The 24,064-nt window shown below is 52.5% G+C and overlaps 1 protein-coding gene across 1 annotated transcript in view; it reads right to left on the bottom strand.

The window, feature by feature from the left end:
• PRKCA (protein kinase C alpha) overlaps positions 1-24,064 on the bottom strand; it is a 248,090-nt gene that overhangs the window by 55,655 nt on the left and 168,371 nt on the right. Inside the window, exons 4-5 of the mRNA XM_081162411.1 lie at positions 15,368-15,479; positions 12,124-12,252 (exon numbers count right to left, since the gene is read on the bottom strand). Of these exons, the coding sequence (XP_081018537.1) occupies positions 12,124-12,252; positions 15,368-15,479 (241 nt within the window). The remainder of the gene's footprint in view (positions 1-12,123; positions 12,253-15,367; positions 15,480-24,064) is intronic.

Genomic DNA, 24,064 nt, shown 5'->3' with positions numbered 1-24,064 from the left:
TTCCTAATGCTTGGAAATCACACACACTGACTCGTCAGGGGCATCCACGTAGAGTCATGCCCATCCCGGGTTCTTACTTTCCTGCCTGTCCTTACACGGGCCTGTGACCCTCAGCACACACTCCCAGGGCTGATCCTTCCGGTTTTCCTTTTGAAATTACCCTGCGGAATAAGCGACCCTCTGCAGGGAAGGGAGGCCTCCCCGGTTTTCTGGCTGGTTGGAGACCCTGTTCCTCTGAGCCCAGGGGAGGCACAAAGAATCCTCCTGCTTTCTTTCGGGAGCTCAGGGCTCGGCTGTTTCTGGGCCAAGTATGGCCGGACCACTGATGATTTTTTTTTCCTTGATGCAGACCCACGTAGGTTCGTAGTCAGGACTTTCTCTGAGACGGCAGGAAGAGGTTTGTCCATCTCGATTGTGGGTCTCTGTCTGTCCCTAGGTCTTCTTAACTTTTCAGAGGGACACGAGAGAGGCTGCATTTCAGAGGTTACGAGCTGGTCACCTTGATTCCAGGTAGAAATCTACTGATGTCTGAAGCAGCTCCTGGGATCCTGCTGTTTCTAGAAAGCCTGGTTAATCAGAAGATGGATAAATTCCTCTCGGCCACTCTCGGTTTGAATCTAAGCTGCCCGCTGTCATTTCTCATGGCAAACGCTCTACCTGAGCTTCCTTACTGTCACCTTGTCACCAGGTGGGTGGTTTATTGATGTGCTTCCACCGGGGGTGGGGGGTCTGCCCTTAAAAGGTCAAGGCTGTCTGTTTAATTCAATTCTGAATTATCTCATTGGTCACTTCACCTCCGGCAATGATGTGACTAAACCTCCAGATACTCTAGACAAGGCCTAAAGGGCAGGAGAGGCCACGGGCGAGGGCGAGGGGGGTGGGGGGTTGGTGGAGTGCGCTGGGCGAGGAGCGTGGGTCTCCAGCCTGCTCTGCCCTCCCTGTGCTTTCTTGGGTGATCTCTAGCGAACCATGAAATCTGTCTAGAGAGCAAGGGGGCTGGTGGGACTAGGAAATCGCCAAGATTCCTTCCACTTTGGACACAGGCTCCCTGCAGACTGAGAACATTATGCCTTCGTTTTCATGGGCACATCACCTATGTGCGAAGTTGCATGTTCCTAGTCTGGATACTAGGTAGTTAAAGGTCCTTTCCATTGCCCTTCATCCTGGAAATAATTCCTAAACTTGGGGGGAGGGGTGTCACAGGATGCCTTGGAGAGTGGCTGTGGCGGCTCATCCTCCCAGGACGCAGATACAAAATTCTACATATAATTTTGGAGGCCTCCCTGATTCTGGGGAGCGAGGGTGCCTGGGGTTCCGTCCACAGATCTGAAGCTCAGAACCTGTTTTAGGTGAAGCTAACCAACTACAAGGCTAGAACCTGACATGCTCAGAGCTGCAGGTCTCAAATGTTACTGTGCACGAGAACCACCCTGGAGGCCTCACGAAGGACACAGGGTTGCAGGGTCCACTCTCGGAGAAGTGGACTCAGGATGTCTGGGGAGGGGGAGCTGGCGTCTGCTGGAGTCTGTCAGCAGCCCCGTGCCCCGAGGAACCTGGCACAGAGGAGCGATCACAGAGCGTCCTTGGCCACCTGAGATCCCCCCCCCGCCCAGCCATTCCTAGATGCAGCCTGCTCTCGGGGCCCATCCACTCCACACGCTGCGGGGAGAGCAGGTTCGGATCTGACGCTGACACAGGAGGCTCATAGGCCTGCACCAAAAATCCCTGGGGGCGCGTTGTCATGGGAACTCCCAGGACACAGACAAGTTCTGCCCGGATCTAAGTTCATCGCCACCCTGTCACTGGGCAAGTCCCTGAAACCCTCCAAGTCTCCATTTCCTCACCTATGAAACGAGATAAGAAGAGTCTTACGGGTTTGATTCCCCCGCCCCCTCAGTCAAGGGCACACATGTACCTGGGCTGCAGGTTCCCTGCTCTGGTCGGGGTGCAAGTGGGAGGCAACCAATTGATGTGTCTTTCTCACGTCGACGCTTCTCTCTCTCTTCCCCTCCCCCTTCCTTCCTTCCACTCTCTCTAGAATCAATGGAAAAAACATCCTTGGTGAGGACTTTTTAAAAAAAAAAAGGAACTAAAAAGTATTAAATGAGATTATGCAAGTAAAATCCGGGGTACAGTGGCTGTCACACAATAAGCAACGAATAACTCTTCATAAGTACTGTTGTTAGGGTCAGCAGCAGCATCGCCCAGGTTAGAAGCAGCCGCCGTGTGTCCGTGCACGGAGACCCGCCGTGAGCCGGGCGCCCTGACCGGTGCAGGATTCGACACCAGAAATGAGACCCACAGGGCCCTGGGCGCATGGGGACCAACGCTCCACTGGGCATTCAACCTCCTACCCCCTGAGCGACACAGAAAACTGGGATCGATCTCCCCTGTTCTGGATCACTCCTGGCACCAAAGCAAATGCACACGCTGACCCCTCACCTCTCCCGCCTTCCCCTCCGGAGCAGGGAATGACCAGGTGGCCTTGGGAACCCTGCTCCTGGGCTCACGGTTGTCAAGACAGCTCCAGGCCACGTGCCTTTCGGTTCTGGGTCTCACGGAGGGAGCTCCCGTCTACCGTACTGACCCAGATGACCCCCGCAAAAAGGGGGACCCTGGCACCCTGTGATCTCAGAGCAATGAAGCACCCCAAAGAGAAAGGGCTACAACCACAGAACGGTGCATGGAGTTTGCTAAGAGGAGAAAGGAAGGGGCAGGTGCCACCATTCGGTTCTCTCCTGGCACAGACAGAAATGCCCAGTCCCTACGTCTGGCTGCATAATTAACACTCCCCCCCCCCCCCCCCCCCAGCTAACAGACAGAACGTTTCCTTTCTTAGAGGAACAGGATGATACCGGAGATGAATCCGCAGTGGGAACTAGAACTTGGCCGACTTGTCTCCATGGTCACTGGCTTTGTATCAAGAGGGGCTGAGCTTGAGGAGCCGGGAGGGGAGCAGAAGGCACCCCCAGCCACCCCCTCGGTCTGACTGCTTCCCCTTCATCTGTGCTTAAAATAGACGAAGTCCAACTGAACATAACCAGGGACATGAAATTAAATTTAATCAGACCCAGCTCTGAGGCCATCGCTAATAAAATCATAACCATTCACATCAGTGTGGCGGACAGAGACGAAAATGTTTATTGGTTGTTCTTAAAAAAAAAAAAAATTGATTTTCTTTCTTTTTCCTTGAAGTAGCTGAATCCTCAAGAGACAAAGCCCAAGGAAACCGACCTGTTTCTACGGCCTTTATGCAAGGGGTTGAGCACAGACACCTTGGAGGCCACTTATCCCAGGCGCCTGTTCCGCGAGCTCGCCTGAGGGAGCCCGTCTCCTGGTGGCCTTCGCTGGGCTTCCCTGCAGGGATGTCCTGACCGGGCATCACCAGGATGCCTGGTTAGCCGGCGGCAGTCCACACGCTCCCTCGGTCGGCAGGAAGGGATCAACTGTCCCGCCCCAGGGCTGTTTGAACCGTCTGCAGGACCAATGACTCTCCCGTATGACACTTGGTCACCAAAACGGGGCTCAGAGCTGAGTCTCTGAGGGACACACTGCTCAGCGGCTGTTGGGGTTCACGGGAATGGGAGACTATGAGTAGCTGTCTTTGGAACGTACAGTCCTTGCAGAGACTGAGAAAATGATAATAACAAGCCATTTTCAGCCTTTCTATCTGTTATAGCACAGCGGTCTTTAATCTGAGACTACAAAGCTGAAGATAAACACTAATTAAACTTATCAAGGCTAAGAGAGTTTTACCTGGCAAAGCCTCTTATCACCTCAACCACAAGGCCAAAAAGAAAAATTTAAAAAGTCTGGGCCTTCTCAGCACCGGCAGGCTCTTTGTCTGACCACCTGTCAGTGCCTCAGACCAGCACCAGGTGATCACGCGCATCCAACCTAGTGCAGGACTAAGTTATCCGTTAACTCTGGAAAGACAAGACTGGAGGATGAGTGTCTTGGATGCAAAAAACATTTTTTAATATGTTTTTAAAATTTGATTTTAGAGAGAGAAGAAGGGAGATGGAGAGAGAGAGAGAAACACGGATGTGAGAGATGATCATGATTGGCTGCCCCCTGCACACCCCCTCCTGGGGATCAAGCCCGAAACCTGTGTATGTGCCCTGACTGGGAATCAAACTGGTGGCCTGGTGCCCAGGATGATGCCGAACCAACTGAGCCACACTGGCCAGGGCTTGGATGTAAAACTTTTAATCCAGTGAAATAACCGAGGCGCTTACACAGCAGCAGCCGTGGTGCTAAGCCACTCACTGACCTGGCCAAAGCGTCAGGCAGCAGGAAGATTACATGGGAAGCCGGCCAGTGTTGCAGATCCACAAGCCGAAGTCTATCCACGGGATGGAGATTCTGGTAACCCTGAGGCCTGACAAGGTGGGCCGTTGAGATCTAAGTGCTTTGGGGGGGGAACAGGAGGGAAGGGGGCCCTGCCGTTCTCAGCATAATCACCCCTGTTTACAAACCAAGCAGGAGACGCACCCTTTTCCGAACCGTGGGCGTGGTGATGGCGATGACTGGGATAAGATGTACCTGGCTTTTCTTTTCCGGTGCTGAATGAAAGCCAGGTAGCCTGGCTCTTTTCTTTTTGTTTTCCTTATTTTTCAGAGAGAGAGGCTAAGAATCCAGGGGCTTTGTTAGCACGTTGCCAGCTAGTTCATTCTCGCAGCCGGAATTCCCCGTGAGAGCCGAGCTCCAGGGGCGAGGGGCACAGGACGGCCAGGACCAAGTAAGCAAACGGCCTGCAGACAAAGCTGCCCGGGGCGAGAGTCGATTCAGGCCAAAGAACTCAACACGCAGGCCGTGGGCTCTGTCCAGGTAGCAGGCCCTAATCACACGTCGCCACCCCTCCTGGGTCATTGGCTCTGCATTCAAACTGCGGCCCCATTAAGAACTCTGCTTCCTGGGGGTTCGGCCACCACGAAACCTCCTTGCATCAGCACCATTCGCATTTAAAACCCAGCGTGCTGCTTTACAGCCTCCAAACGAGAGGAGGTGATGAATGGGCCGCCGGGGGGGCCGAGTTGGACACATGTCGCTGAATCAAAACTGTTTCTTTATCCTTTGGCTGTTTTTGGAAACTGGCCAGGCCAGGAATAGGTTCATTTGTTCAGAAGGGACTTATGAGTCACATCTGACTTTCGTACGCAGGCTCAGACCCTGCCACTGCTCTCTAGTCGCTTCGTGGGAGGGCGACGGTGGCTGCCGGAAAAGGCACCCAAGCAGAAGGCGGGAGCCTGGCTCCAGACCCCACCCCCAAAGCCCCTTCCTGCACACCCGGGCTAGTGGCTTCTGGTTTCGGCATTGCCTGTTGTCTGCTTAGCACCATCCCCTGTTCCTGTGAATGTCTCCCCACCGCCTTCAAAGACCTCACCCTTCAGCCACAGCCGATTAGTCCAGAGGCGGCACATGGCCCAAAGCGAGCCCACGAAAGCCTTCCCGGGGACGCAGGGCTCCTTCCTGACGCAGCAGGAGACAAGGTGCGGGAGAGAAGGCTGCGGAGCCGCCCACGGCCGCGTCCTCTGCAACGTGGGGGAACCGAACTCACTACGCAGAGGACGAACGGCAGGGGGGAGACAGGAGGCGGCAGGCGCAGAGGGCTAGTCCCTGCTTCCGGCTACCTCTGTGGTCCCACAGCCCCACCCTGAGTTCCACACAGCCCCCCAGGTTTCTTTCCATAACTCTCCTTTCTAAGAGTGTGTTGGGGTTTGTTTTTTTTCCCCCCTTACAACTCCCAACACCCCCCTTAGCTGTCGCATGCCTTCTCTGAGCCTTGGTTTTGACACAGGTGAAATGCGGGGGTTGGATTACAGCCGTGGTTTCAAACTCTGGTCCCCAGAGGAGGGAGGTGGGTACGGCACCCTCTCCCCTTTCCTGGGAATATCACTCCAAGTAAGACGTCCCTCGAAGGCATTGGCCGTTCAAACTTGTTTGAAAATCATCACAAGACCCGCGGCTTCCCAGGCCTCGGCCACGTGCAGTTCCCGGAGCCTCGGGGCCCCCTGTGCGTCCAAGAGGCCCCGCTGCCCGGCACCGATTAGCTTTCTCTCTGAAAGGACTCTCCCGGCAACACAGCGCGAGAGCCCAGAGGGCCCTCGGAGCTCACAGGTCAAGTGCCTTCATTTGCCGCCGAGGAAACGGGAACAGAGAGAGGTTAAGCGATGAGGCCACGGTTTGCGGGAAGTCGGAATCGTGAAGGTTAATATCCTGAGCTTCCTCTGCAACGTTACCCTTGCACGAGGCCCTTCCGATCCTGAAAGTGCTGATTCCACAGTGTGCTCCGGGCAGCGCCGGGCAGGCGGGCGTGGCGAAGGAGAAACAAAGGAAACCGGAGACGGGCTTTCCCGAGGGTGGCTGGAGTCCCACGGTGGCTTCGTGTCACAAACAAGTCAGGCCAGACAGTCAACGTGTCAGTCAAATGATAGACTTCGGGCCACTGGCCTCTCTGATATCAGCGTGGCTCTAGTCACAGAGTAACCATCCTCACGCTCACTGAGCGTCAGTTAGCTGCAGAGCTGGGAGGCAAATCCAGCCTCTGAGACTCCAAAGCCAAGGCCACGTTTCCTCTAAAGCCATCGGATAAACGTAAGCCCCCCGTCTCCCTTCTTCACCGAGTGTTAGCCGTTTAAGCGTGCTGAGGGTTTTTCTTCCGAACTATACTGGCAGCCTTCAGATGCCCAGAGTCCGGAGGATAACAGAGGCCCTGCTCTCCCGGGGGGCAGACCGGAGGCAGCTCCGGCACCAGAGCAGCTGGGGATCAGAAAGAAGCAGGGAGGCTGGACGGTGCCGTGTACAAGGTGCGGCGCACACACGTTCCTTTCTGGCCTCGGGGGGATGTCCCCCCTCAGGGGTCCTTCTGGGGCTAGTCACCGAGGCAGCCTATGACATGAGAGTGGCCGTGCAGCCGAAGCAATATGCCCCCCCATGCCCTGCACCCCACTCCCAGGGGTGGCTGGCTACAGGCAGAGCGACCTAACAAAGGGAAAGAGATGCCGGTGGTATTTTCCAGAACAAGAGCCCTCCTGTGCGCCTCCCCACCGGGCGTTCAGTGAGGCGGGCATCTCTCCTGATTGCATCCCCCGCCTGCTCGGGTCTGAGCTGGGGGCGCAGCCCCCCCCCCCCGCGTACCCTTCCCCGGATTCAGCACCCCCACCTGGAAACTCTGATGGGACGTTTCCTTTGCATCTGTTCTCGCTTCTTTATTCTAGAAAAAGAAAAATGCCTGCCTTGGTTTTTCAAAGGAACCTGACTGGCTTTAATTAACCACAAACCTCGCATTAATTACCAAATGGGCGGTAAATTACAACCACCATTCTTCTGGGCAAAGAACGTCCCCCGTGGGGCAGGGCCGGCGCAGAGCTCCGCGCAGGTGGCCTTCCCCACTCCATTCAAACCGGGATATTTTAGAACCGCCCCAGGAGCTGACCCAGCTCGTGTTTTCTCCGGAAATCTGCACTCCTTCCGAGTGGAAACGCCCGGGAGCCGAGGTGAACAGAGTCGGGTTTCTCTCGGCCCCACTGCGATGCCCATGACCAGGCCCCGTGCCCACGTGTTAGCTGGAGGCTGCTTTACAAAACATTTGAAAGACAAATGTTTGGGAGATAGCAGAGCAGCCTGGTGCCGGGGGAACCGTGAGACAGCACCTGCATCTTCGAGCGTTTTTGAATCAGAGAGGAAACATCTCTGCCTTTATTTGGGGGCATTTTCCGTTGGTGGAACAAATGATTCCCAGACACTGAACATTTGTTTTCTGTCCTTCTTGGGGGGGGGGGCAAAAGGGGCACTGATTTCCTCTTTATTTCCACTTCCATCCTGATCCCTTTAACATCTCCTCCCCCATCAAAGAGTTAAAACAAAGTTTCCATGCAAGTGGTTAAAAAAACACATCATTTGCAAGCTTCTGGCAGATCCCTCGCTTGGCTGATGCGTTTCCTTTCCAGAAGAAGATCATGCCCTTCGCAACAATTTCACGGCAATTAATCCTGTGCTTAAATGATAACCCTATAATTAGAAGCAATTAAAATCCTGTGCCAGAATGACCTGCTCAGTCAGTGTCGATGTCCCTGTATGCTAATGGGGTGTAATCTTGAAGGAGGCCCCAGAAATGATGTGTTTCATCTCTTCCCGGGGATGCGGGCATTCGAAGCCCAACGTAAGGCGCTTCCTCATGGCAGGAGCCACTGAAGTCAGCGTGGACAGAAGGCTGGGGGCCCTGGAAAGGACCCAGGGCATTCTGGCCGGGTGGCTCGGTTGGGCAGAGCGTTGTCTCCGTAGGTCAAGGTCGCCGGTTCGATCCCCCGTCAGAGCCCATACAAAAGGCAACCAGTGAATGCAGAAATAAGTGGAACAACAAACGAAGGTTTCTCTCTCTCTCTCTCTCTCAGATCAATAAGTAAAACTGAAAAAAGAATCCAGGGGCTTGAGATCATCCTGAGCAGGAGAAAGAAAAGCCCGTCACGTTGAGCTTGGGCACCTGGGTGATGCAAGACAAAGGCAGACGCAGCATTAAGGAAACGCCGCTGGTGACTCCTGCCCCTCGCTCTCGCCTTGCGGCCTCGGGCGGACGCCCAGAGACTAAGCGCCAGGGCAGAAGTCTGTGCTGGGGTCCCGGCACCGGGAACCGCACAGGAATAACAGCCCGCGGGCGGCACGCGGCTGGTTAGTACACATTTGACGTTTAGCTCTGCAAGGATAGGTCACGACGAGGCTCCGCCGTCAGGGTGGACAGTGAAGTGTCTCTAGAAGATGCAACCTCTCTCTCGGCCAAGTTTCTCCAAAGGGCCCCGAAGTCACATGGCTTCTAATTAGGCCAAAAACAGGGCCTCTGAGAGTTACGGTCCAGGCATAGGGCTCAAACGGGAAGGTTGCTTGGACTGGGGAGAGAGGAGCACAGGATAAGGCTGAGTGGCTTTTTCATGCTGTGCCTACTGGATCCTTCCATCATCACCTGCTCAACAAACATGTATTAGGCACAGATTCGAGGCGCTGGACAGGGTACAGGAGATGGATGCCACCTCTGACCTCCAAGGCCTAACGGTCTGGTGGCGGGAAATCAACATAGAAATGAACACACACGTGAAATCGCATTGCGAGTGTTATAAAGAGCAGGGGGGGGGATGTCCATTTTTGGCAAGGCCGGAAACGTCAGGAGAGGCCTCCTAAAGGTAACGGGAACAGGATGTTAAAAAGCGATTCCCGAGGGGGCAGGAGGAGCAGCACCGGTGCAGGCGAGGCGGCGGGAAGCGGCCTGCCCCCCGGGAAACAGCGCTTGGCTTTTCTTTACCGTCGGATCAGGGGGTCGGGGGGGGGGTGCGGGGGGTCATAAGGAGTAAGACTGGGAGGCAGGCAAGGAAGGTACTGGCGGCCGAAGGGGTCACACAGACATGTGACACCTGGGATCCAGGGACGTCCAGTCGGGGAAGAAGGCAGAGCAGATAAATCCGTCGCAAACATCCCGCCATCACCCAGAAGCATGCGCGTTTGAATGGGCGGCCTGTGCGCCCCCTCCTGGTGGTTTTGCTTCTTGCTCAGAGGTCGTTCCCGTTTTCTCATACGAAGGACGTGCCTGGGTGTTCAGCGCAGGGGGGGACAACTGCTGGAGGTGGGTTCTGCCAAGGCGGCGACAATGCCAGGGCAAGGACAAGTCTCCGGGGCCACTGAGAACACAGGGCGAAGGGCCCCGCCTCCGTCCCTGCCCATTTCAGTTCTTCCCTTTAAGGCGGGGAGGGGGAGCTCAGCCAGCTTCCCTGATGCCATTTTTATTTCCAGCCATTATCTCAAGCCTTGGGACCGGGAGGCTCCCGGGGGAAATGATGACAGACCCCCACCCGCAGCAGTGCCAACGACACTGCAGTGACGACAGGTGTCGAGAGGCAGTCGCAGGACAGAAACGTGAAATGGAAAACACTTCAGCAGCGCTGTGGGCAGGCCTGTAGGAAAGGGAGGGGGCTGTGGACCGGCCTGTCACCTTCTCCGGGCCAGAGCCAGCTGTGGGGGGGCAGGCTGGGCGGGGGGCAGAGCATCCTCCACGGAGCGGCCCTGTGACCCTGGGCAGGCCAGGGGAGCTCTTGCAGCCTGTTTCCTCAGTGACAAAATGATGGCGAGGACGGCATTTTCCTCCCAGGTGGTTGTGATGAAATCACACCCAGGAGGTGAGGGGGGTGGGTGGAGGTGGAAGGGGGGGTAGAAGGGATACATAGTGACGAGAACAAATTTTTTTAAAAAATGAATGGCTACTATACGAAGCGGAGCCTCACTGTCTTGGCTCTGAAGCAACATGCTGGCGTAAGGCGGGAAGCCCACGGAGGGAATGTTGTTATTTTAATCACACCACCGCGACGGGAAGTCTCGACAGCTGGGGTGGGGAGACATGGGCACCAAATCGCACCCAGACCCAGACGGTAGACAGAGGATGGGACCCTTAGGGTGCAAAACGCTCAGAATCCGCAGGAAGCCCCCCCCCCGAACTCCCTGTCGCACTCCGATCTCCACGCCAAACGGACGCCACAAAGTACATGAGAAAATCAGACTCCTCTGCAGAATCGTCCGTTTGTGGCAGAGATGTGTTCCCGAGACACTTGTAAAACACGCGGTTTTTTTTCCATGTACTGACAACGTTAAATTGAAAATTGGTTCCCGGGAGGGATTTTTTTTTTTTACCACTCGTCCAAACCAAATAAAAACGCACATGAGAATGTAGAAACCTATTAAAATCTCATAGTAGAAGGGGAAAAAAAAGACACTGTTCAGATAACATCAGCACCACGACCAAAGGCAAAAAGTAAAAACAGAGCAGGAAAGCGCAGGCCTTTCCTATGGATGCCGCACCGATCCAGGCGGGAGGCTCACCGCTGGCCTCGGAAGGGCGATTTCCGCCCCAAGGCGGGAGCCGGATGGGAGTTTCTATTCTACTTTGGAAACTACGCTCGGTTTGAGCGAGTCTGCGCGGGTGAAACGGAGAGGGAGCCGATGCCCAACGAGCTCAGCTGCTCAGGGGTCGGGTGCGTTTTCCAAGACCTCCCTGCGCTGGGGCCTTCGCCTCTCCCCATTACAGCTTATGGCTCATACCTGTGGTCCCACGAAAGCAGCTCAATTCCCACATCCCACATAAGCCCTCGACGGGGCTCCCTTCCCCCCGCCCCCCAATACCCACGGCCCTTCCGTCTCCCCCACGGAGTCCTCCCTCCCGCTCACCGCCGTGGCCTGGAGCCCCTCCCACGCGACTGATCGCTCGATCAAACGTGGACTTGGATTGTCCTTTAACTCTTTCAGGTGTTCCTTCTCTTCCCCTGGTTCTAAGGCCCACATTTGGATCTTCTGTGACCCCAAAGAACATGTGGAGTGCCGAAGAGGAGTTCGGCTAATATTTACGAGCAAATATAATGAGGCTCCTAATCGGGTAGCCATGAGGGCTAAGTAAGTTAATCTCTGCGGAGTGCTCAGCACGGGGGCCCAACTCAGAGGAAGCACAGCCGCTCCGAGGGTTTGCTGTTGCTGTCATTAAGATGGACTTTTCGGGCCCGGCCAGGCGTGGCTCAGCGGTTAAGCGTTGACCTAGGATCCAGGCGATCAGGGTTCGATTCCTGGTCAGGGCACATGCCCGGGTTGTGGGCTGCATCCGATCAATGACTCTCTCATCATCGATGTTTCTCTCTCTCTCTCCCTCTCCCTTCCTCTCTCTGAAATCAATAAAGATATATTAAAAAAAAAAAAGAAAAAGATGGACTTTTTGGGTCACCCCAGCCTGATGCCGTTAAACACCTGGATCACCCGTCGCCTCCCCTTGCCCTGCTTCCACTCTCACTCCCGGCATCTTGCTGAACTGGCTTCCCCGTTCCCGTCGCCAGGGGATAATACACCGGCCGTGCCGTCAGAGTACCCCAGCCCACACGGCAGCTACGACTCGGAGCGACATTGAGCACTGGGGAATCCACGTACAGAGCCCTCTCCGAGCAGACGTGCCAACGGGGATCAGTCAGGGGCCCTGAGTCGGAGCCGCTCCGAGGCAACCACAAGCCCGGGTGTCTGAGCCCTGCCTCGGCGCCACCCTGACCTCCGTCCAAGCGCCGTCTGGGATGCCGCATGCCTGCCGCCTCCACGGGCAGGCCTTACCTGTGACGTGGAGCTTTTCATCGGTGACCTCGGCCTTCAGGTAGATCCGGCCCCGCTTCTCCGTGTGGTCCATCCCGCAGAGGCTGGGGACGTTGATCACACACTGCTTGTGCACGTTCATGTCGCAGGCTGTGAATGGAGGGAGCACAGGGTGAGCCTGGGCAGACGGGCCCAAACCGCCACTTCCTCAGTGTTTTGGCTGCGGGATCAAAGCGAAAACGAGCTACTCTCCAACTTGGTGCTTTGCTACAATCTTGTTGGTGACATAAAGAACTGCAAGCAGATGTCCCTGACAGCACAGGCCTCGCGTGTGTGACAATATCCTTTAAATATCAACACGTTTGTCCAGTTGCAACTGAAGCACAGTCCCCCTGCCTGGTCTTCTGCGACCGCTTCAGGTACTGAACAGTATACAAAACTCACACAGGTAAACGCACACCAAGCACAGGTGAACCCCTAGTTTATGTACATGGAGGCGGGTAACACGCACATTTTAAACAGACGACACTTTGTGCCAAAGAATTTCTATGCCTCCCTAGCTCACCACTCAGAAAGCGTGAGAACCTGTGGGTTGAGTCTAGGAAATTCATAACATTTGCCTTTCCTGAGCTAGCTCTGTATTTTCAAGAAGGCTTAAATACATTGCTTTTGTGTGTGTGTGTGTGTGTGTGTGTGTGTTTTAAAGAACTTGCACTTGATATTTTAAACCTGTCTTCAAACATTTAAATATTATTCCAAGTACAACAAACCCAGGCCTGGCATGATATGCCATTCCTTCCCTGCTGACATTACGTGGGCGAGACGGAGAGGGTGAAAAAAACGCCAGTCATCGCGACGAGCCCGAGACACCCAGAAAAGAAAGCTGAGTGCTGAACGAAAACCTGAGGCTCGCGTGGGTGGCGCAGCTCCGTGTCCTCGTATCTCCGGGCTTCTGCAGGGAGACTGGCCACCGGGGTCCTCCCGAATCGCCGAGGGGATGCCACAAGGCTGTGACCTTCAAGGGGGAGCCCTCATGCCGTTTCGTTTTGAGGGTGTAATTCCAACGTGGTGGAATAAATTGCAGAAAGCACAGGGAAGGATGTCTACTTGCTAGGACTGGACACTGGAGGCGGGAAAGCGGACGCCAGGAGGAGCGAACAATTGGTTGATTCACAAACGTGGATCTGGCCAGGCTTCTGTTTCCAAAGCGAAGCGTTCAAAGCCACGTACCTTGACTTAGCAAAGATACAGACTCCTGAAGTTATCTTTAAGTGCCCGGGAAGAAATTGAAACTTAAAGGAAATAAAGGCCACAGCCTCCGGGAGGGACCCGGACAACAGGGAGGGCGAGGGAGGTGAAGGCGAGATGGGGCTGTGTTCTTGTCTTGGCTTCTCCCATTAGAGGCTTTTATATCTTGGGAAGCTTATCTTCCCTCTCTGATTCCATTTCTTAGTCTGCAAACTAAGAGGCTGGCCCAGACAAATGCCTGATAAGCTCTTTTTCCACCAAGCAGAACTGTATATAGTATTGTGACCCTACAACGTGTAAGGCCACAGGCAGCGGTCTCTTCTCTGCAGAAGGTAAGCGAGGGGTTGGGGCCCTGGCACCCGTCTGCTGATTCTCCTGCCTCCAGGAGGGAGCACCGGCAGCTGCTCCACATGCCCTAGGACTCCAAGGAAAGGAGTTTAAAACAAAAAACAAAAAGCACTGGTTTTCAGATTTTAAAAAAAATTTTTTTTTTTTTTTTTTTTTTTTTTAGCAATAGAACCCATTTCACAGCAGAATCGTAAGCAGAATCCTAATATATAACCCAGGTGAGTATTATTTTATTAGCATAAACTTCGTTAATAAATTCAAATTTATACCATTTATGTATTATAAAGACATTCACGGACCACCAATAAAGCCCTCGGATCCGAACAAAACTTTGAAACCAGCTGTTAGGCGAAGTATCCGCTGAGCCTGAAGAACTCACTTATTCATGTATCTTGTTAAAGTTACACAGTACCCAGAATCCGGAGGAGTGAGTACAAATGGTAACATTGTTTAACTCGGGTGCTTCACAGTCCTGGGGGCTCTTCAGTGCAGCGGAGGCAGGACAAGCTCCACTGCACGTGCTTCCCAGTGGGTGGCGCCAGCAACGCCCGCTCTCCCACGTCATCTTCGACGTGTCAGGGCCGGCCATGTCCCACATTCAAGTGCTCATTTTTGTTCCAAGGTTAAAAGTAGATTTACAAATGCACTTACAATGGGCACTTGCAGAAGCCCTGAAACCCATGCCTCTGGAATCCCTGGGCGTCGTTAGGCTATTAAATTGCACAGCGTGGTGAGGGGCAGAGCCCCGTGTTCTGAGAAACTACCATCTACTCCGTGAGGTTCGCGTATCTTTATTTTATATACTGTGCTTGCTCCGTGCAGGATGCACATACACAGCTCCTGGGTAACAGCGGTCATCAGTGAGTGACCCTATGCTGGTATTTCCATAACGCTTTCTTGGCTACTAAGAAAACAGAGGCAGCAATTAACCCTTCATATCCTAAAGGTATACACTTTTATCTAAGCGAATAAATAGCCTGGAAAATGAATCTCGAAATGTACGAATGACCAAAGCAAGGGGTTTCCATAGCTGTTTTTCTTCCCTCCTGGCTGTTGATGGAGATACCAGGAGAACGGACGAGGCTGCCGTCGTCCTCGCCGCTGGTCACCCGTGACTTCGTCTCCAGCTGGGCGGACGGGAACCTGAGCTGCCCACGAGCACGCAGGGCGAGCAGACTTCAGATGCCATCCTGCTTCTTACTTCCATTGTGGTTTCAGCTTCAGGAGAACCACGGGATTTTTCCACAGCCCACCCGCTGACTGGAGGCAGGCAGACGGCGGCTGTGACTGAAGCCGGTTCCGAAGCCGAACCACACACGGGGTCGGAGGTGCCGAGTCTTTCTCCAACACGCGGCACCTGCTCTGGGGTTCGACGAGCCTGCACTTCACGGTGACTGAAGATTCCCACCACTAAAAACGGTGATGGCACCAACTTCGCTTATAAGTTGGGTGCTTTTTTGGGGTTCATAATTAGGCAGTTAAGTGGTTTAATAAACCAGAAAACTTTATCGTGGAAAAATACTACACTTCTTCGGCCTTGTGTGTATTGGAATGAAGTCTCTTTATCGATGAGCTGGCGTTGAAAAGTTACCAAACCTGAAGTGCTCGGGGAACCCTGGGCCTGCGCCTCGGAGCCCCGCCATCTGCTGGGAAAGGAAAACGTACTTACTGTCGCATTTCATGCCCTGGTGGATGAGTCCATACAGCAGCGACCCGCAGTGGTCACAGAAGGTGGGGCTTCCATAGGTGTGGATTTTGAACTTGTGCTTGCTCCGGGGGTCCTGGGGGAAGAAAAAGCGCACTGCTCATTCCGGTCACAAAGAACCATGTCTGTGGGCTCAGCCAAGGCCGCCCCCCACCCCATTCCCATGTCACGGTCCCATGGAACCAGACTGCGATGAAGCCTAAACACGTCAACCTCAGTAACGTGCTGAGACGGGCAAATCCAGGGGAGGGAGCACGCTCCTCCGCTTCTTGGGCCTCTGCTGATTAATACGTAAAAGCAGAGGCTGAGCTAAAAGAGCTTTCTGTCCTGAGGGACCATGAAACCATTTTGTTCCCTGCATGTCCACATCAGGGCCCTTCCTCGTTACAGTCCTGCTCCTGGATGGTGCTCTGTGTGTCCCGAGCAGCGGTGAAGACAGATGTCCCCTGTAAGGAGACCATGGACCAGGGTCCTGGACACCCGGGTTCTGACTCCAGCCTTCATACAAACTCAATGGGTGACCTTTGAAAAGTCATGTCCCTTGTTAACAGAGCAGAAAGGAAAACCAGTCCGCCCAGGTGGGAGCCTGGAGTGAGGCTTAGCTTAGGGAACGAACGTGTAAGGGTTTTGCAACCTGAAAATCCTTAGGCAAATACAAGAGAGCATTATTGCAATGATGTTATCCTCGGCTGTAAGCCAAGGCGAGCAAGGGTTCCCTTACTTCAGTGACCTGGGCCCGAATGGGAAACAAGAGGAAAGCTCATCAGCCTCAGTCCTCACAGGGGGTCGGGACGGACGCCAAGGTGGCAAGAAGCCAGGGGACTTCCTCTGAGGTCCCGAGTTCCTGCCCTCTGCCTTCCGAGGCCAGCGCCCCATGCCAAGTAGTAAATTGTGCGACCTCCTGCCAACTCAGCCAGCCGGCTGTGCCCTGGCTCAGCCATACGGACGGATACATCTCCCACACACCAGAAACGGACGCAGGAGCATAAAGCCTCGTTTGCAGTCCCATGGACCTCACCTAGACTACGAGCTGTGACTCGGGGTGATCTGCAGAGGGCTCTGACCCTCTCTGGGCTCTGACCTTCTATCGATAGTCACTAAAGAGCGGTGCATGTTCTGCGGGCCCTGATTTCCTCATCTGGAGCCTGGTGTTGGACTGGAGGGGCCTCTCTGAAGGGCTATTTCATGGAGCCGTCCAGCGGTCAGGAGGTGCCCGGGGGCTGCTGAGGATGTGAGGGGGAGAGGGCAGGAGGGGGAGGCCGCTGCTCCATTAAAGCCTGAAAACTGGACTAGATGGTCTCTTTGATTCTGTCTTGCTTTCAAAAAGAAAACAACAAACTTCCTATTTTAATTGTGGAATAATTTAAGACTCGTAAGAATGTGCAGAAGTAGTGCGGACTGTTCCCATATCCTCTTGGCCAGCCTCCCCCAGCGATAACGTTATGTGACCACAGCGCATTGGCAAAACCAGGGCATTCACACCGGTGCCCCACCGTTACTTAAACAACAGACTTCAGGGTTTCGCCAGCTCTTACATGCGTAATTCCAATGCCTGCATCTTTATTAAGCAGCTTATGAATGAAATACACTGTTTACTGAGCGGGGGATACAGTAATGTTTGCTGGGTACCTATCACCGATCCAAGGAGAACTCCACCCAAGACCACCTATAGCTTGTTCACCAAATATAGAGCCCCCTGGAGCTCACGTGACGGGGTCAGGGGAGGAAGGGCCTAAAGATCTGCTTGGAAAGTAGAATCAGAAAGCCTTTCTCTACGTCAAGGAAACATGCTCTTTCCAAAATTTTCTGACCAGTTCTTCAAAACAAAAACCATTCTGAGGCACCAGCTGCCTGAGGCTTCACACAAGGAGGTGCCAGCGGGGGCAGGGGACAGGGAAAGGCGTGTCAGCTCTGGTGACGCCTGTAACCCGATGGACAGAGAAGGCACCTCCGGGACATCGAGGCACGACTGTCCCCACTGGCTGCAGGGTAGGTTCTGTGACAGGTGCTCATGAACCGGGAGGCTCTGCGTAGCCAGGGAGGCAGATGGAGGAGTGCCGAGTCTTGCGTATCCTCGGGTTGTGCGAAGCAGCGTTTGATGGATGGGGCCTTCGAATTCTTTCCTCTGTCTATAAACCTTGACCTCCAGTCCTTCACGTGGGTGACCCCCGGGGAGCACCCAGTCTTCTCTCATCTTGCTCCCACTGTTCCCTCTACTCGGTGTAACCATTTTATGCGAAGACCCCACCTGCTGACACACCTTCAAAGGCAACAAGGGAGGCTGCTTCCCCCTCCCAGGACGCCTCTCCAGAGGCCTGCTCCGGAAACAAAGCCCCTCTGACCTCTGACCTTCCAGAGCAGGTTATTTCTGTCTAACACACACACGCATGCACACGCACACCCCTGGGGCCCAGACACTGCAGCCTAAAAGACAGTTCCTCAGGCATGTGGCTGAATTCCCAACTGCACCAGAACCAAGCCTGACGATTACGTTTTAAGTATTAACCTGACCTCCGAGCTTCCTGGAAACCAAGGCAAGAAGGGAAAAGAAACACGGGAGGTTCCTCAGGGCCTGCGAGGCCACCGCCTGGAGGCAGACATCTGTCTCAGCACCCATCCCCCAAATCCTCGTCTCACACACGGGGGACCTTCGGTAAACGTGAGGAACTCCTAAGCCTTGAACAGAGCTTACGTTTGTCACTGTTCACAGGAGGGCCCTGGAGAAAGTTGCCTCACATGTGAGTTAAGTCCGGCCGCACCCGGGCCACGGAGCCGTGGGGGGTAAGCGCACCCGCCTCGCCTGCGGCCAGGGGAGCCGCGGTCCCCCCCGACTGCATCAGAGGCGCATCTTACTCTCTGCCGCTCTGGGCGCTGGCAGCCTCTTACTAAGCTGTCACGTGTCACAAGCCTGACACTGTATCGTCGTGAGGGTGGAAAACATTCAGCTCAGGGGCTTCTGTCATGTACACGGTTGGGGGAGAAAAGGAAAATTTTGACTAAGCCAATTTTCATAGGCAGGCATGAAGTCCAACCACATATCTGAACCTAGACCTTTTAGGGGGGAAAAAAAATGAAGGGAAATTTCAACTTCTACGGAAAGCAGCTGCGAGTCTGTTTTTTGGACCTCAGCTTGATGAGGCACTGACCTCGTGAGCCAACTTCGGAAACATTTCTGGGCATTTCTACGGGGACTTTCTAAGTCTTTCAGCAGCAGCCACACCACTCTATCCCCACCGACTGTTGTGTAATGTGTTAAAAATAAACCCACAGATCTACACTGCACCAAATTTTGATGCTGTTTGGGCCTTACATTTCCTAGATGCCTTTTTAAAAATTATCTATAACCATCTGGAAGGGGAATTCTAGATACGTTGGGATTCAGTCTTCGCAGATGGATAACAACCCAGCATTGGGAAACCTCGAGAGAACTGGAAGGCCCGAGCACACCGGGAGGCAGGCAACTGGGGTGCTTTTGGTGAGGTTGCTGGTATCTGAATGGATGTTGCTTCAAATGCCCCTTTAGTTCAATGAGGAAAGTCACGGCAGAGGTCATTTCTGCTAGAGGTCACCTTGGCTTGAGTTTTCCACCCGTATTTGCATGTTTCTGAAACGCCCCACAGGTTTCTCTTAGAGGACCTGGGTGGCTGTCATCAAGGGCTGGAGTTGAGATTTTAAGAGTTTCCGGAAAAGTCTGTTTTTCACTGGGTGACGCCCTGCGGCAGTGTGGCTCCTTCAAGCTGCTCCCTCTCGACACCAAGGAAGATTTCCCCATGTTCACCATCTGATGTGTTCTCCTGAATCATGCTTGTAAGCCAAGCCTGGGTCTAAATGTCACCCGCATGCTGACTACATAAGTGACACCGAAAAAACACACAGTGCTCTGAGTGTGAATCTGGCAGCAGTTCTGTGATCTTAGATGTCTCGGGAAGCAGGGTTTTTTTGTTGTTGTTTTGTATTTTTAACTCTATGATTTAAAAAATTCCTATTGAAAATGTTTTTTGTTAACACGAGACTATTACCCAAACCAGAGCATGGAACCAAGGTGATTTTCTGGGATTTTCTGGCTGGCCGATCGTTCGGGCTCTGGGAGTGCTCTTTGCTTTTGATCACACTGATGTGATTGCATGTTGCCTGTACTAGGAGAGAACTAAGGGGCTTCCCTGTCTGGCGACAGTTAATTTTTGCTCTTAACGTATCCCTATTTTATTCTCATGAATAACATTCACCTTTACAGTTGGACTAACTTGTCAAGTCAGGCTTTGCTAGTAGAAAGATTCTTATGGGTCCTTTGCCAAGCTATGCAAGATGCTTTAATCGTTATATGGGAATCGACAAACTCTTTAAATAAAGCTCTATATAAATCTCTGCCAGCAAGGCAATGGCTAAATACACTGTAACATATTTATACTAAACGATACTATGTAGCAGCTAAATCGAATGAGCTAGAGCTTCCTGTAACAACACGGACAGATCTCCAAGATACAGTGTCTAATGAAAAGAGCAAGCCACAGAATGAGACATAAAATATAATGACACTTATGTGAAAAACAGGATTAAATATAACCTCCAGACACAGGACAATAACACAGCAGGGCAGATAAGTAACACGTCTCTGGGGAAGCGAGGGACAGACTGGCTTCGGAGGTGACAGTGAGAGGAGCCTTTAGATATTACCTGGAAAGGTTTAAGTTAAAAAAAAAAAAAAAAGGAATTCATACATTATCTATGTGATCCAAATGACCACGAATCCCACCTGAACAATCTGCTTATGTTTCAACTGGTTCATGAGATGCCATTAGAGGGAGAGCCTCAGTATGTTGAAGAGACTGGAGCACAGCCGCTGAATCTGGTGATAAATGGCTTTGCCTATAGCTTCTCCGGCAATCTGCTGAGAAGGCGTCTACATGAGATCACTGTGCAGATATCCGGTGCCACCAGCCATCTTTATTGCTGAACTCTTAATTAAAAGCTCTATCATCCAAAGGCTACATCTCCCTGCTTGTAAGAAACTGACATATGTTGCTGTCTCATCCATCAATTACGAAAGAATCCTTGATGGCTTAGTCTGAAATTCTGATGTTAAAATAAGATGTTTAAAATGTGCAAACAGTCAAACCACAAAGCCCATTATTTCCTAGTTAGCTAGCAAATGTCTTCCTTTCACCTTAAAAATGATCTGTCGTACAGCTCCGGTGAGCCAGGTGGTGTGTCCACAGTGACGAAGGCACCAGGTGTGGCTCGGGTCCTGTCCCACTCAGGACAGGCTGGGTTATATGTGTGACCCAGTGGCTAACTTCCTAACTAACCAACTTCCCATGGCTCAACAGGATAAACATTTACTTCTCCCTCTTTCCTTTTACAATAAACTTGCAAATGGCAAGCTCTTCAGGAAAATCTCCCGTCGGAAAAAATGTTATTTTTTTCTGTGTTAAGTTTTTATTTTGAGATGCTTTTCGACTCGCAAGTTGTAAAAATAGCGCAGAGAGTTCCTGTGTAACCCTGCCCTTCTGCTTCCCCCCAGCGATAACATCTTCCCAAACCACAGTCCATGATCAAAATGCAGACATGGGCATCCGGACGACGGACGTCGCCGGTTTCTGGATGCAGCCATCGTGTGCGCCTGGGCGTGTAGTTCTCTGAAACTGTGTCACATTCACAGTCATGATACACGGAGGCTCCATCACTACAGACAAGCTCCCTGGTATAGCCGCTCTAATCCTGCCCTCCCCCTTCCCTGACCTCTGGCCACCACCGAGCTGTTCTCCATTAGATACACTTTTACAGCAATTTATTTTAGCTCCAAATAAGGTTAGTGTTCATTAAAGACCTAGTTAGCCGTAGGTTGAAAGGGAAATAGAACAGGAACACAAGCAGCATCTTCATTCTATAATCCCCCGCCGGCCCTGAGCAAGGTTGTTTGTTTCCTAAAAAATAATCCAGGGCCAAGTTTAGGTGACGATCTAAGAACAAATCAGAGATAAATGGAAACACATTTATTCCAGGGTACCCGAGAGCCCATCATCTTTAATTTAGTGAAGACAGAATTGGGCTGTTGCTCACGGGAGGGGCCTTGCCTGGCACGCCGAGGTGGCAAGGGACAAGCTCGGAAGCCTAAAATTCAGCTGCAGGTAGCTAACATGCCCAAGATGCGGCCCTTATTTCTGTCGTGGACTTGAAAAAGTGTAACATTATTTGCAAGAAGACTGATTTTCATGCCTCCCAATAGGGCTGGATTATAAATCAAGTAGCAGTCAACTGATTAAACACAACAGAGGAGGCAGAAGGTGGATCCCTGCCTCTTTCTTTCTTCAGGTACCTTTTATTCTTTACACAGATCGCTCATTACTCCCAATAAATATTTCCCCAATAGCAACCCCTCCTAACGACGTTACACGATATTTACTTCCTGAGGCCCAAGGATCTTTTCAGTTGTAACCTCGTTTCATCTAAAAAAAATGTGCATCCTATGGCAACATATTAATCACCCACTTGCTAATTAGTTTTCAGTTTATTCTCATATTCATATAGGCAGATACAAACGTACTTGTTGTAACAAAATATAGCAAAGTAGAAAGGAAAACTGCATGAATGTAAATATTTTGGTATGTTTCAGTCAAGAAAGATATGAGAGAGTGTGTGTGTTTCTTAAGAATCATCCTAAATAGACTGTCTTTCTAGTTTTTTTTCTTAAAAAAAAACACACACCACACTAATAGCTCATCTTAAACATCTTTCCATGTTGTTAAATGGAAAGTAGGATCACATTTTACTGTGTGATACCTCATCATACGGATGTTTCATACTTGATTTAACTGATGCCCCGGTTGCTGGACATTTAGGTTATTTCCAATTTCACTATTATAAGCAATGCCGCCCCAAGTGTCGGTGAGCACGCACAGGGTCTTATCGGCTCCTCAGGATAAAGGCCAGAAGTGGAGAACTTGGACTAGAAGGATGAACAGAAAATACTGAATTTAAAAGCTCTCCATCCATACAAGCCAGGGGTCTGTCTTTGACCCAGGCCTCCGGCTGTTCCGGATGAGCTCACGTGGACCCAGTTCTGCACCTCGGCTCCGAAGCGCCGTGCAGCTCCTGGTCTCCACTTGATCTGTGTCCGGCGCAGGCGTCTGTCCTTAAGGTCGCCGCCCCCGTTGGCTCAGTGCCTGCGGAGAGCCTCCCCAAAGCGACGGCCGGCACTGCCGTCCCTCCTCGGTCCTCGAGCACGTGCTGAGGAAGCAGAACATCTTGCTCATTTAAACAATCCCCTCGCCCAGCTGCCGGGCTCTCTGACGTGAGTCTCTCCCTGACGCACTGGGTTCGGTGTCTGGACACGACTGGGTGGAAGGCTCCCACCTGGCCTTCGCTCGTGCAAAGCGCGGTCACAGGGGCAACTGGCTTGTCCTTTACCACCTGCCTACTGTGCAAACTCCGCATTTTGCAGCTGTGTTTCTGTCCAAGCATCTCTGTGCCGGGCTGCTGTGTGCTGGCGAGTCTAGGCCCGAGCACGCAACGTGCCGAACACGTGCATTCCTCTCTCTCTCTTTAAACAGTAGGAGGTGACGCTAATGCACTGTCCTCCAGCTGAGACTTTAAATGCATCCTAAGCAACGCCTCCCCCAGCTCAATCTAAGGAATGACAAAAAACAGTACTTGTCCAGCCATCTATCCCCCAGGACTGCGCCCGACACCGCCGATCCTTCACCTGAGCCTGCTGGCACTGTGTGCGCAGCTCTTGTAGAAAACTGAAGTTTGCCCTTAGGGTTGCAGAAGCCTGCTACGCCCATTTCAAATTTGTTTTACTGTTTCATTTCATTTTACTTTATTTTAAAGCAAAACACATACCTAACAAAAATATCACTCAGAACATGCTAATATCTCTGCTTGAAGCAAACAGTTGTGCTACAATTTAGGTAGAAATTCAGTGCTGTCTGCCCCGCCCACGTGTTTCGTCTTCGGCGCTTGGCTATCCCTCTGCCGAGGGGGCTGTGACGGTAACGGGCACAAAGAGGGGAGGGGGAGGGCGTCTGCGCACACACCTCTGAGGGATGTTCTTTTTATTTGAGGACACAGAAACACTGTGGTGGGTAATATTCTAAACAACTTTGTTTCCCCCGTTAAGCCGCTTAAGTTTAGAAAAAGTCAACGTTTAAAAGAAAAGGGGAAATATAACAACACCAGGAGGCAGCCGGTGGGCCCTGCAGCGAATTAAAGGCAGCTCCACCGCCCGGTGCTCCCCCCGTTTGCAGAAGATTGGGAAACAAGCTCCCAGTCTACCTGGTCACCCATCCTTTCTAAGAGGAGTCTCTGGTGCGGGCAAAGGGGGCCAGAAGCGCTTACAGGGCCCAGCGTAGCTCGCAAAGGGCTCCCATTGCTGCCTTTTACCTCGTGGAATGGCCACGGAGGGTCAAAAGAGGGCCGTCCCCAGGTGAAAGATGAAGAAACCGAGGCCCAGGAAGGCAAACGATTTAAGCAAGATCCAAAGCTGGCAAGTGGCTAAATCAGGATTTCAACTCGCGTCTCTTAGCCGATGGGCCCGGCCCTGTGCGAGACATCGAACCAACGCTGGGCAGGTACAGCGAGAGGCTGGGCGGGAAGGCTCCCTCTGTATCGGGATGACCTTGGCCCACAGTGCAGATGCCCAAACTTACTCTTTTTCAAGAA

This window comes from Miniopterus schreibersii (assembly GCF_964146895.1).
Source record: "Miniopterus schreibersii genome assembly, chromosome: 16".
Lineage (NCBI taxonomy): Eukaryota > Metazoa > Chordata > Mammalia > Chiroptera > Miniopteridae > Miniopterus > Miniopterus schreibersii.
The sequence above is the reverse complement of the archived record's forward strand: the minus strand, read 5'-3'. Positions and strand labels throughout refer to the sequence as shown.